We start from the raw sequence: 14,826 nt of genomic DNA on the forward strand, positions 1-14,826 counted from the left end.
GCACCCTGTGCATCACAAAATGTTCACATGGTTCTGTGGATGTGCATATGCCCAGAGCATGTCAGGCACAAAATATTGTCATAACTTTCTGTGCATCACACATTTGATGTCTCTATGGCCATGTTAGTCTGTGCACATGCAACAAAGAAATAGTGTATGACATCCAGGCAGATCATAACAGAAGAAAGCAGCTTCATTCCTGGGCTACAGAAAGAAAGACACCAATACTTGCATCCTCACGGGGAAGTCTGTTTAAGCAGGCATAGATGGGGTCAATTGAGTGGCAATGATGTTAATTATTTGGATATAGCCACCTTTATTTTTTTGGATGCTGTGTTTATTGATCTACTCTCGATGTCTTCATCCCTTCCACCACAGTCACAAAGTAAGTGATGAAGAGGTATGGCCTCCTGCACATCTCCATTGTTGAACTTGTTTTTGCACGCAAGTAAATTTATACCTGAAAGTCTAGGCATTCAAATGCAATTTTTATAACCCCTCAAATTAGATTCTTTCCCTAGCCTGTGCCCAGTTCTTTCCCACTGGTTGCTGATTACTTCTGGTTTAGTGTCCTTGCCAATGATATCCCTTAATCAGTGTCACAGCAACAGGCATCCTTTTGGTGTTTCAGAGAGCTTTCTCATTGGTATTGGTTTATTATTGTCACTTGTACTGAGGTACAGTGAAAAGCTTGTCTTACAAACCGATCATACAGGTCAATTCATTACAAAGTGCAGTTACATTGAGTCAGTACAGAGTTCATTGATGTAGTACAGGTAAAAACAATAACAGTACAGAGTAAAGCGTCACAACTACAGAGAAAGTGCAGTGCAATAACGTGTGAGGTCACAACAAGCTAGATCGTGAGGTCATGGTCCATCTCATCTATAATTGCCTGCTGCATTTCTCTACAATGCAACAATAACAACGTTGAAAAGGGCTTTAAAATTTATGACCAACCCTTTAGACTATGCTATTCCTACCCCAAGCCCCCAAACATATTTCCCACAGCATCACCTGCATTTCCTGCAGCTGAGAGGAAATATTTAAGATAAGATACCTTTATTATTCACATGTACATCGAAACACACAGTGAAATTCAGGCTACCTGATCTTTGGCAACTGGGAGCCTGTTGGTCAACAAATATAAAGGAGGCACTGCCATTAGTATCAGCTGGGCTGCACAAGGAGATATCCAAGTCACCAGCCTTTCCTGACACCAAGGTACACAAATAGCATTGAAGCCCCTTTTAACTGTAGTTCCTGTTGCACTGTAGAGAATTGCACATTACTCTAGCATTTGGAATAGGCTTTAAAATTCCTATCAAATGCCTATTTTCTAGCTCATAACTACTGTCACTACTCCCCTCTGCTAAATCCAATGGAAAAGAAATCCTCAGATTATAAAACAGCTGCTTGAATGCTCATGCAGTATTCACACATGGTCTTGCTGTTCAGTTGTGTCTGCACATCTGTTAACTCCTCTATCACTCTTTCACTTCTAAGCACCACTCTAACACATTTGGAAAGGCTTCTCTATTCTGCCAGTGTTTTATCTTTCTGGCTGCAGGTTTTCCATTCTTTAAATATGAAAATGGAAAATACTGGAAACATTCAGAAGGTCAGACTGCATCTGTAGACAGAAAAGAATAGTTAACATGTTGAGTGGAAGAGACTTCTATCTTCTTTTCCCCTCTTGAGCTACTTAGGGTTATGCCTACGTTGTCTCAATGTACAAAGCATTGATATTTCTTATTATTTATTCTTAGCATGTGAGTCAGGTTGCCAAGGTCGTGTTTAAGTGGACCTCTCTTGTTGTTCTGGGAGGTTCTGGTGGATCTTAAGGGATCTGGAACAATAAGCTCAGTCACTTCCTTTCCTGCTTTGTTTCATCTATTAAGTTTCTATTAAATCCTCTTGTATTGAATTTCTTTCAGTTTACTCGCATTCTTATTGCATACAGTTTTCTGTTGCTATAACAGCCTTAAACTCAGACAACTTATTTCAAATACTTTAATACTCACAAACAGAAATCTCAGGATAAATGTAACTCTTTTTCTGTATGTTAGCGATTGCAGAATCCGGCATTTCTTCTTTAGACAATTTCATTGCCACCACATTACAGGAAGAGTGCACTGACCCAGAGAGGTTCCAGGGAGATTTATGAGCAAATTGGCAAAGCTATATAGATCTTAGAGAAAAGAGTGCACAGAATAAGATTATTTTCTGTAGAACAGGAGGGAGACCTAATTGAGGCATATAAAATTATGAGCAACTCATAGAGAAAGTAAATAAGTGACACAAGAAATTCTGCAGAAGCTGGATGTACCTGAAGCAATACACAAAAAGTGCTGGAGGAACTCAACAGGTCAGGCAGCATCTATGGAGGGAAATAAACAGTCGACGTATTGGGCTGAGACACTTCATCAGGACTGTATGTTAGCAATTGCAGAATAATAAGTACCTCTTTCCTTTAGCTGAGGGATCAAAAAAACAGGGCCATAGATTGAAGGTAATTGGTGGAAGAATTAGAGAGGAGGTGAGGAAAAATGTTTTTGCCCAGTGAATCTTAGCTTGAAAAACTGGCAGAGGCAAAAACCTTCACCACATTTAAAATGTACTTGGATGGTGCTTGAAGAGCCATGGAGCTATGGACCTGGTGCCATGGACAGGTGGGATTAGGTTGGGTGGCTCTTTTTTGACTGGTATGAAAATGATGAGGTGAATGGCCTCTCTCTGTGTCTTAAATTTTCTCCTAGGCATTGCCTTCCTTCCCATTCCCCTTCCTCCTTCCTGTGCACTTCCCTGGCGTATCTCGCATGCATACTTCCTCTTTCTATGTAACACACCTTGCTCCTATTTGCCATAGTGTGTGTATGTTTCATTCTCTCCCTCTCAGCTTTTACTCTTAGCCAATCTATTGCATTTTGTTGGTAACAATAATAAATCCTTTATTTGCAAAGGCAAATGTGACCTGCACAATTTAATACTGGATTCTGAGGTGCAGCCAATCAAGCTTCAAGCTGGAGATAGCTGTTGTTTATCTTGCTGACGGAGACATAGACAAGTGCTCGAAAGTAAATGGCCACATTTCAGGCAGATCACTTTGCTGCTTTTGTTCTGAGACACACACAGTACTCCTCGTGTTAATGTTTAGCCAGGAACTTTGTTATAGTGCTGAACACGTGCTGCATGGTTCTTAAAGTGAAAGGAAATACTCCGAATCACGGATGTTGCAGGGCTTGTGGCAGTGGGTTTGAATTGCCCAAAGTTTTGTTGCAAAAGTGAAGATGTGCATATTCTTTTCAAGACCTGGTGTTGGGCCAGAAATTACACTATTTACAAAAACTGCAGTAACTGGTGCCACAGGAAACCCATCAATTACTGATTAACTGTTGGTAAGAACAAGATTCTTTGTATAATATTTTCTTATTTTGGGAAGAATCCCCTGACTCTTCCCTCAGTATTCAGGCTCTTCCAAAGATGGCTAATCGTCTGATTGGCAATCTTGCTTCTAATTTTTGACTTTCTTTGAACTTTCTCTCTATCAGCCTGAAGTCTTTCTTGTATATCCTTCTCAGTTGCTGCTTTGAACCTTATTAGTTCTCAGTGCTCCATCTATCAATTATTCCTCTTTCCTGATTGTCAGAATTAAGATTCATTAGTAATAAAACCAGTAAGTGCTGAGAATGCTCAGTGGGTCAGGCAGAATCTGTGGGAGAGAAACAAAGTGAATGTTGCAGATTGATGACGTTTCGTTAGATTTCTTCTACAATAATGAGTCATAACACGGTCTCTTCTTACATTTGAACTGCAGATGTAGGCTGTGATACTAAAGGAGAGGTGGAGAGGAAGGGAGAAGGTGAGGAAAAGAAGAGGTTTCCCTCGGGCTCTGTTGAAATTTTCTCAGGCAGACTGTGAGCCTGGTTGGCTGTTGGGAGGTCAGCCTGTGGTATCAAGCTCTGACCAGCAAGTCCAGAGAGTGGAGAGTGAGATTAGGGGTTAATGTGGGAAGTGTCAAAGCCGGACTGAAGTTCAGTGGTCAAAGGAATTGCATAGGGATATGAAGAGTTCAGGGTTTAGAAATGCCAGCGATGGCCTGGGTGAGAGAGGTTGGGGATCAATGGACCATTGCCGAAGGTTGGGTGAGAGTTGCCCTAAGAGAGTAGGGGTTGGGCCAGAATTGATGGGAACTGGAAATGTTAGAAAGGATCAGGGAGGAGAGTAGACTATAGGGGAGGTGATGGGGGCTGTGTTGGGGGGAGGGGGGTGCAGAGATTGGGAGGGGACAAGAGAAATGTGTGGAAGGGGGCTAAAGAGATATCATTGGAAGGAAAATGATGATGGGGAAAGCTGGAGAAATTAGGTAGAATGGCAGAAGGTCTTGGTGAGGAAAAGGCAGGATGCTTATGGAGATTAGGGGGATAGCTGGTGATCCATCGAGAGTGTGGGGAGGACATTACATCTCGAGGAGTTGGCCTCCAATCTTTGGGGAGGTTGACAGGGTTACTTTGTGCGGTCTATGTGCATGTCCCTGACCTACAGTCCCTGGGCAGTGCCGGAATAGCCCTTACCTCTCTTTAGTTGCAAGGATTCCCAAGTTCAGTGGTCAAAGGCATTTGAAAGGGGTATGAAGTGTTCAGGAGTCAGAAATGCCATCAGTAGCCAGGGTGAGACCTTCCAACCCTCCCCTTCCTTATTTACAACTCGAAGAAGCCACACTTCCTGCAGCATGGGCTCAGGTTTGCACATTTTTACATGTTTACCTTCCATCAAGCTACTGTTTCTGGAGGTTGGAATTCTATCTATAACATCACATAGTCACTGTTAACTGAGTCATATATCTTCTCATTTTGCAGCCTCCACATTAGTGGATAACTACTGCCCTTGGCTCTTACCTAAGTTACTCCATTTAAAATGGTTTCTTTTTCTACTCCCAAGAAGTAATTGATTTGAGAATATTTTCCTCCTATGTGATTTCTAAATATTGTGGTCATGAGAAACACAGATCAAAATTTCAGGCTTGCTTTTGTCTGGATTGGCTGAGGTGATTGAGGATGGGAATAGAACTACAACTGCTGGCACTCTCCTCTAAAGTAGGGACAGGGAGCATCAGCCAGGGGCAGTTGCTGAAAATTATATCTGTGCAAGGATGTTGACCCAATAACAGAATTGATTGTGCTCGACCATATTGATTCCTCAATAAAGAAAAGAGCCACAGACACTATGGTTATTTCTGTCAGTAAAAGCTTAACACCTGGGATCTTATTTTGAAAAGAGATGGGAAAGGAGTGTCCTAAGGTAGGTCTTTAAAATTATGAACAGGCATGAGAGAGTATTTCCAGTGGAAATCAAGAGGTCATTGATATAACTGGTCAACGACAAAAAAATCAGAAAAGGAATATTTTAATTGGACTGGTGAGAAGGGGGCCTTCTGTTGCGACAGAATGTAATTGAAGGGAACAGTTAAGATGCTTTTAAGTGTGTGCTGGATAAGTATATGAGAGAATAGAAGATTATTCCAAAATGAGGCAAGATGGGTGGAGGGTCTAGTGAAGCATAGGCTGGATGGGTTGAACAGCCACAGTCTGTCCTGTATATTCTATGTATATTCTGTATCTTTATCCAGGCGCAGCTGGCTGAAGAGAAGGAACTGCATTGGATATTCTTAGAGAAGTGAAAAGGTCAAGCCTACTGACTAAAAATCTGAAAGGGGAAAAAAACCTCAAATTAATAAAAGTAAGCAAGAAGAGAAATTGGGGAAATGGGGAAACTAGGTGATCATCCCTAATTAAAACTGGATTTAATTTTAAATTATTATTCTTGATATTTGGAGATTGTAGGACTGACTTTATATAAAAACAAAACTGTTCCGGATGTTTAAGAGTCAGTGCAACAGGGACTTAGATGGATGGCAAAATGGCTGATCCACCTTTGTTATACAGCCTTGGAGACTTCCATACCAAGGCCTCATCTCCAGCAGCTTCCAGTGGGATTAGTCCAGTTTTTGAAAAGCAGTGGGTTCCTGTGGCAGAGCTCTGAAATGGCCTGGCCAGTGGTGCACTGGGGCAGATGCTGTGTTCAGGGAGGGTAACCTATGTTTTTCTCAAGTAAGTTGTTTAAATAAAATGTCATTTTTCTCTCTGGCACTGTACCCTCTTTCCTTTGGGTTGACCATGATTATAAAGGCGGCTTCCTGAGCAGATCTGAAGAGCATATTTGCAGCGGCCTTAAATGACACCTGGTCCTTCACTGCATCAGTTTATATCCTGAGGCACCTTCTTTAGCATGCACCATTTCACGGAGCTTCCGTTGAGATGAAAAATGACTTTTTTTAGCTGAAGCTGCATTAATGGACAAATTTGAAACATGCCAGAATATTACCCATCATTAGTCAGAAAGAGCTGAATAAATACAGAATCATATTCCCTACTCAGCAGACCTTGTATGTACACCTGAACAAATATTTTAGGGAAATTAATTACCAGCAAATATTGGGAGCAAAGAATGAATACCATTGCTTTTGAAAATATTCATTCTTAAACTTGGCAACAGTGGTTACCACAATCAATCTGATGTGCAAGAGGGTCATCCAGACTTTGGTGTGTTGTTGGATTTCTGTACACCCAATCTTGTGTTGTTGGATTTCTGTATAGCCGATGTCAGTGTGTTGTTGGATTTCTGTACAGCCGATGTCAGTGTGTTGTTGGATTTCTGTACAGCCGATGTCAGTGTGTTGTTGGATTTCTGTACACCTGACCTCGGTGTGTTGTTGGATTTCTGAACACCTGACCTCGGTGTGTTGTTGGATTTCTGAACACCCGACCTCGGTGTGTTGTTGGATTTCTGAACACCCGACCTCAGTGTGTTGTTGGATTTCTGAACACCCGACCTCGGTGTGTTGTTGAATTTCTGTACAGCAGCCAGATAGGCAATGGAGTATGAAAAAGTCTTCTGTTCTCTTGTTTTTAGTTGAAGCTCTGCCCCAGTACATCAGATTTGCCTGCATTCAGCTGTCTAGCTTGTTTTTTTCCCTACCTCTCTAATAACCAGTGGCTTGATCATTTCTCACAGAGGCCCTTTGCATCACCAGCCAATTAATCTCTGCTTGTCTTCGATTATTACAGGCTGCAAATTTATGGGGAATGTCTACTTTGTTAGAGAGATATGGCAATGAATATAAATTCATTTGATAATTTTCTCTTATCCCACAGGTTCATGCCCAGACTTGGGAATGAGTAGAAGCGAGCGACCCGGCTACAAGCACATAACCATGACCTCGACCCCGAAGCTTCCCGTCCGATCACACAGGCCTCTCTGTTTATCAGTCTCCTCGGACGGCAACGGGAGATATGTGGCTTTGGAATCCCAGGATTTTAAAAGCAGCCTGAAATCCCAGGTATGTGCAGTGTTGTGATACACAAGATATTTTTCATTCTCAGTGAAGCGTGGTACTTCTTGCAAAGAAGCATTGTCAGGTGTGGTCAAGGATAGGGGTGTGGCCATGAAATGCAGTCTAAACTCTGAAGAGGATTAGATATTTCAGCGAGGCACAGGGTAGGGTGGGGAGACAAGATAATGGTACCTGCTGTTGATATTGATGGGATGAAGTGGAGATGGTCCTAACCTTCAGTAACTAAGTCTATGCACAATAGACTATGCATGCTTCACTGAACTTGTCATTTAAACTCCCATACATCAGAAAATTAATTTGCTTGACAAAGTCATCACCGTTGTTTATTTCAATAATAGAGATGAAAGGAAGATTAGAACTAATGTGCTCTGTTCCATTTCTCCGACTTATAATTCCTTTTAGTGCCTTGTGGTATTGGAGGCTGTTCAAAAGAGATTCACTAGACTAACTCCTAGGATCAAAGGATTTCCAATCACAAATGGCTAAAGAAATTAGATCTATATTCTTTCGAGTTTAGAAGAATGATGGGTGACCTCACTGAAACATATATAAGATCATTTGGGGGCATAGTTACAAGATTAGGGGGTGGTTATTCAAAATTGAGGTGGAATGCTGTGCCCCAGGGAGTTGTGGAGGCGAGGTCGTTTGGGGGAATTTGAAGTTGACAAATTTTGAAAGATCAGGGAATTGAGGGCAATGGGGATCTGATGCAGAGGAGCAGATGAGGCACTGATCAGCCATGATCACATTGAATGGCAAGGCAGGCTTGAGGGGCTGAGTGGCCTACTTTATTTTAAATGTTCTTATGTTTTCTGAGGATTGTCGTTCATGTTGTGGTTGAGCCCTGCAACTTCTAGCAGCCCCTAAGCCCATCACAACTTTCCCTGTGTGGATCCGGGCCATGGTGTCAGTAGAGTGTGGCATGATGAGGCGTGGGTGGATGAACAGGACCTCTGATCCTGTTCTCACCTGACACCCTGCAGTCCACTTTGAGGTAGGGCCAACTAGACACAATTAGGAGTAAGAAGGTTGGCAGTTTATGTACGTTGCTCAAGGCCTTCTGCTGCCCAGCTGAGACCACCAAACTCATTTTTAAAAGCATGGAAGTCACCACTTGTTGTTCTTGGATCACTTGCACAGGAGGTGTTATTGTAATCAACCAAAGTTGTGGGTAATTATCTCAACAAAATCAAGTTTGGCAATCCTTTCTCTCCTCCTTTGTAAATACTTCACAACCAAAACAAAATGCCACACTTCATCTCCTACAAAATATCACAATTGATAAACATTTGGAAAGAATGCTTTCGAAAAAGGATTTGGAAACTGTGAAGAGGAAATGAACAGGTATTTGGTGGGACTCCCATCAGAACCGTTGAGAGTGGGTGAGATATTTATGAAGTGTTATTCTGCCTTTTCTCTTGTGAGATGTCGATGAACTAACTGGGGATAATTTTGACATTGAGTGACATCAGCTGCCTATTGTTCAACCTGGATAAGTGTGAAGTGATACACTTCGGGAGATCAAATTCGAAGGCAGAATACAAGGTTAATGGCAGGACTCTTAGCAGTGTGGAGGAACAGAGGGATCTTGGAGTCCACGTCCATAGATCCCTCAAGGTTGCCATGCAGGTCGATAGGGTTGTTAAGAAGGCGTATGGAGTGTTGGCCTTCATTAGTCGGGGTATTGAGTTCAAGAGCCGCAAGGTGATGTTGCAGCTCTATAGAACTCTGGTCAGACCACACTTGGAGTATTGTGTTCAGTTCTTGTTGCCTCATTATAGGAAGGATGTGGAAGCTTTAGAGAGGGTGCAGAGGAGATTTACCAGGATGTTGCCTGGATTGTGAGGCAACAAGAACTGAACATGTCTTATGAGGATAGGTTGAGCGAGCTAGGGCTTTTCTCTTCGGAGAGAAGGAGGTTGAGAGGTGACTTGATAGAGGTGTACAAGATGATAAGAGGCATAGATCGAGTGAACAGTCAGAGACTTTTTCCCAGTGCGACAATGGCTAACACAAGGGGACATAATTTTAAGACGATTGGAGGAAGGTATAAGGGGGATGTCAGGGGTACGTTTTTTACACAGAGAGTGGTGGGTGCGTGGAATGCACTGCCAGCAGAGGTTGTGGGGGCAGATACATTAGGGACATTTAAGACACTCTTAGATAGCCACATGAATGATAGAAAAATTGGGGGTTTTGTGGGAGGGAAGGGTTAGATAGATCTTAGAGCAGGATAAGATGTCGGCACAACGTTGTGGGGGTACTGTGCTGTAATGTTCTATGTTCTATATTGTATACATCTCTTGGTTTCAATTCCCACTGAGGTCAGACTTGCCCTCCAGCACCATTCCCTGCCACCTGTGTATTTTCAGATACACTCTATTTTTCTTTTTACGTTTACTAACACAGAAACACTTAAAGCTTAGATAACTTTGCAATTTTACTTGCAGGTTTTCTAAGAGCACATCTAGGGTTTTTTTAATTAAACATCAACACTTTTTTGTTCAAAGTAATACCCATTTTAAGGTTTATTGAAAAAAAGCAAGTATTTCCGGAAAGACTTTTTATGAGAGTTTTTGTAGGGTTGATTATTGCATACTCCTCACAATTACACAATCTAAAACGTAGGAACGGGAGTCAACCATTTGGCTCCTTGATCCTGCTCGGCCATTCAACAAGGTCATGGCTAATCTACCTCAACACCATTTTCCTGTCCTATCCCTATATCTCTCGACCCCTCTAATATCCCAACACTTAATAGGCAAGGCATAGAAGGATATGGTCCTAACGCAGGCAAATAGGATTAGTGGACAAAGGTTTGGCATGGAGGTGTTGGGTATCCCTCATTTCCCCCGGTGGCCGTCTGGTGGGCAGTCTGAGGCACGGTCTTCAGAAGCTGAGGATGGCAGTCACAAGTCTCTCAACACAGAGCAGGGATTTCTGCGGCCTGCCTCCACTTTTGCTGAATCTGCAGATGTTCCATCTCATAGAAGCAACATAAGAAGGAAGAATTAAAATCTAGAATCGTCCAAGTGTGTGCCCACGGGTATGCTATTAAAATGCAAAGTCTCTGTTTTATATGTGAGCCATATAGTTCTTTCTTACAGGGCTTATTTGTCCTTTTTTTGTTTGTGGGTTGGCAGGTGTAATTTTCTAGACATGATGATGAACGGGAAAGTATGAATTACTGCAGGCTAGTGTGGAGCTGTGAAAGAGGTGCTAGATTGTGTGCAGGGCTGATTGTGCGCAAAGGTAGGTTGGGGCACAGTGGGTTTTATATTTGGTTTCAGGTGACATGTATTGGTGCAGCCTAAGAGAACCACAACAGTGGGCATCCTGGGCAAGAATGTGGGCTGTAAGTGGTGCATTGCCTGCACCATCTTCTGCTGCTGCTTTTGTCTTCTGTTATTCCTCCTCATTCTCCTTTTCTTCAAAAGAAGAAGAAGCCAAAGATGCTTTGTTCTCTGAACCATCTCACTCCTGTGCATCTTAGCCTTGTTATTGCAATTTTGTGAAGAGAGAACACGCTGCAGTAATTATCCATATCCCATCTGCAATGTACAGGAGGGTGCCCTCCGATCAGTTCAGGTTACTGGACTCTGTCTTCAGTTTGCTTTAAGCTTGTTCAGTAACACAACTGGTGGTCACATGGCATTCACTGACATAATTCTGGATATTGTGCATTGTTTTAAATGGGTGTCTCCCAGCTGTTTCTAGATGTAAAGAGATCGGGCTGGGTGGACTGCAACTGGACAAAAGCATCATAACACTGTCTGGGAATCTAACACGTCTCAGCAGGGCAATGATGCAGGGGAAGCCCTTGCAATTGACACTTGATCTTGTCTGATCTTGAGGTGCTCTAAGTACCTCAAGCATGCAGTTGGTGACATCCTGCATCAGTGAGAACCAACTAGCACTATAAACCCGAATGCAATCACAGATTTGCTTGGTCAGTCTATTGAACCCTCACTCTTTAGAAAACCAGTGTTGCCTCAAAAAGAATAAAGTATTAGAACTTTTACCATGCAAAAATCATCCAACAACAAAATTTAATCCCCCCCAAAAAAATCATATCTTTCATTACATTATTTTAAATCATTTTTGAGGGTCCTGTTAAGTTTAGCTGTAAGGAGAGGTTGGACAAACTTGGATTGTTTTCTTTGCTGTGTCAGAGGCTGAGGGACGACCTGATAAAAGTGCAGAAAATCATGAAAGACATAGGGTAGAGAAAGTGGAATTGTCCCAGGGTGGAAATGCCAAATACTAGGGGGCATATCTTTAAGGTGAAAGGGGGAAAGTTTAAAGTAGATTTATGAGGCAAGTTTTTGTTTACACAGAGTGACAGGTACTGGCAGGGGAAGTAGTGGAAACAGATACAATAGCAGTGTTTAAGAGGCATTCAGACAGACACATGAACAGGCAGGAATGGAGATATACAGTATAGATTATGTGCAGGCAGTTGGGATTAGTTTGGATTGGCATCATGGTCGACGCAGATATCGTGGGCCAAAGGGCCTGTTCCTGTGCTGTTCCGTTCTATGTTCGATGTTGAGAATATTTTGTTATGATATTTTCCCTCACAATTTCACCGTCTCTTTCAGATGGACAAGGCCTCCACTACTGGAGCTTCTAGCAGCACGGGATCTTTGGAGAGAGCTTCCCTCTTTTGTGCTTCTGGGTCAGCCACATCTACGTCAAATTTATCAGGTTCCAATGAAACGCTGGCTAAGACCAAGTCCTCCAGCAGGTTTTCTCTATTTTCACCACCTTGGAACAGCAGCTCGGAATCGGACTCCAACCCACCCTCGAGGTCTGGGTCCAAAAAACTTAAGAACCACAGTCGCAAGACCTCAAGCAAAACAGATAGTCCAAAGGATTGCAAGCGTGGCATCCCTGAGCAGCTGCAGTACTCTGAACCTGTCATTGCCAAGGTGACCGAATACATTTATGTGGGGAATCTCAACGCCGCCTACAGTGGACGTATCCTGTGCAAAAACAACATTGATAGCATTATTGATATGAGCAACCTCCCTGGAGAGTTGAACATATGTCTAATCCCATGTACCTGCTCCAAGAATGTAAAGCACAGCTGGTCTCGTCTCAAGGTCAACATCAATGACTTTTTGAATGAAGATGTTTTCCCTTTGAAAGAACACTGCTTTGAAGACATCAATGGGTGCATCAGCGCATCAGCTGAGAAACAAAAACGTGTCTTGGTTCATTGCCGGGATGGGTACTCCCTGGCACCAACGTGTATCATACAGTACCTCATGCTGAAGCAAAACATGCACCTCATGACAGCTTATGAATTTGTGAGATCCAAGTATCCACTGAATATCAAGGAATGTCATCAGAATCTCTTAGTAACACTTGAGAAGTCACTGAGGCCTGGAAAAAAGGACCCTGAGTGTTTTAAACAGGCACTGTCTCGAAAGATAGCTTGGACTTAATCTAAAGTCATGTATCTTCACAGCCTGTCCAAATAAATGCCTTAACGTTTCTCTCACAGTGTCTATTAGTCAAAAGTTAGAAAATGGAAACATTTGCGTGCAAGTTTGTTTGGCTTGAATATTTTGTTTCACATACAAAACTTGGACAAACTATTTCCTTCCTGGAGTATTTATGTACACTTTTATAAATTGTCCATTTTCTTTCTGCATTAAATTTTTCCCATAAATTATTTGCTTAATTTTCCAAATGAAATAAATAAAAGAGTGACAAAATATTGGATTGGACCCATTTAGGTGCATTAAAGTATCATTCCATGCATCACTGCTGCTTGGTTGGGTCACCCTTTTAAAAAAAACAATCACCCCTTCTGTTAAAGCACACCTACCTGGGAAGAAGTGGCAAGTCTGGAGCTGTATGTTTCCAGTGGAGGAGCTCGCAACTGCTGATCACTGGCAAGAGCATCACACACACACACACACACACACACACACACACACACACACACACACACACACACACACACACACACACACACACACACACACACACACACACACACTCCAGAGCAGTTAGAAGCCAGTTACATAATAGGCTGCTGTGGAGGTGTGGGAAAAAGTGGAGGGAGGAGGGGGACACTATGATCTCCTGTATGTGCACGTGGGGGGACACCTGCCCAAGCACCTGTTCTGATGAAGTCGCATAAAACAGGTGGTCCCATGCCACTGCTGGGTGCTGGCTGACCAATGTTACACTGAGGAGGATAAAGTGTAAAAGCTGTAATGATTGATGGATCTAACAATAATAAACTTGCAAGTATCTAGAGTAGTGCAAAGTGAGTCTGGCAGGTGCTGTGTGCAATGGATTGCCGTCGGAATCAAGATCCTTTCATTCACATCTCATTCGCGATTTTCAGCAGGTTTTGCTGCTTGTTTTTGTGACTGTCAGATGATAGTTGTTCTCTTGACATGGGAGGTACAGTTGTGGATGGTGAAAAGTACAGTGCTGAACTTGTGATGTCTTTGTATCTGATAACTTATAAAGCTCAGCTGCATTAGTGTGGATACCAATCAAAGTGCCCAGTTTAACTTTGGGACAGTCACAATTTTACCCAGAAATTATTTTTAGTGCAACCTACTCCAGCTAAAGTAGATTTTTGTGCACTTAGCACCTAACAAAAGAGCGCAAATCAATTCAATCAGAGTTTTATTTGTATTGAATTTAAAGCAATATTGAAGCTTAACATAAACTGATGTGGCTGCAGCATTGTAACAACTGTAGGCAAGATAACTGGCTTTTATAACGAGTTCCTTGCACCATTCTTGGCCCCAGAATGTTGGGTCACTGTTAAAGTATAGGCTGGCACTTAAGGACTGTGACATATGGCTCACAAGCTAAAATACTGGACTAACTATAAATCAAACTTTGCTGAAGAATGGAAAAATTTTGAGTGTGTGTACAAATTACAAAAAATGAGAACTGGTAGGTGTGTATATAAACAAAAATTGAACAAGAGAGCTAGCTTTTAGTTGCTATAAATGTTAGGTTCAAGAAGTTCCCGAGCAGTACATTCAGTCCTGGAAGACTGGAGGGTAGTTAATGTTGATCCCATATTGATGAAAGCTGGTAGGGATAAGCCAGAAAACTGCTGGCTGGTGAGCCTTATGTCAGTAGTAGGGAAACTATTAGAAAAAATTCTTGAGGATAGGATTTATGATCACTTGGAAAGGCAGGGACTGATTACGGGGAATCAGCATGGTTTAGTGCATGGGAAATCCTGCCTCACAAATCTGAGTTTTTTGTGGAGGTTACTGAGAAAATTGATGAAGGCAAGGCAGTAGATGTGTTATACATGGACTTTACCAAGGCTTTAGACAAGGTCCCACAAGGTAGGTTGGCCCAGAAAGTTAGGACACATGGAATTCAAGGTGTTTTGGCAAACTGGATTCAAAATTGGCTTAGTG

General features: G+C 42.3%; 1 protein-coding gene across 2 annotated transcripts in view; it reads left to right on the forward strand.

Annotated features, from left to right (window-relative positions):
• LOC127577877 (uncharacterized) overlaps nucleotides 1-13,010 on the forward strand; it is a 34,288-nt gene extending 21,278 nt beyond the window's left edge. For both annotated transcript variants that reach the window (XM_052029512.1, XM_052029513.1), the window contains exons 4-5: nucleotides 7,215-7,399; nucleotides 12,016-13,010. In XM_052029512.1, coding sequence (XP_051885472.1) covers nucleotides 7,215-7,399; nucleotides 12,016-12,864 — 1,034 coding nt within the window. In that variant the 3' untranslated portion in view covers nucleotides 12,865-13,010. The remainder of the gene's footprint in view (nucleotides 1-7,214; nucleotides 7,400-12,015) is intronic.
• Nucleotides 13,011-14,826: the final 1,816 nt, after the last annotated feature.

Source organism: Pristis pectinata, chromosome 14 (genome assembly GCF_009764475.1).
Source record: "Pristis pectinata isolate sPriPec2 chromosome 14, sPriPec2.1.pri, whole genome shotgun sequence".
Lineage (NCBI taxonomy): Eukaryota > Metazoa > Chordata > Chondrichthyes > Rhinopristiformes > Pristidae > Pristis > Pristis pectinata.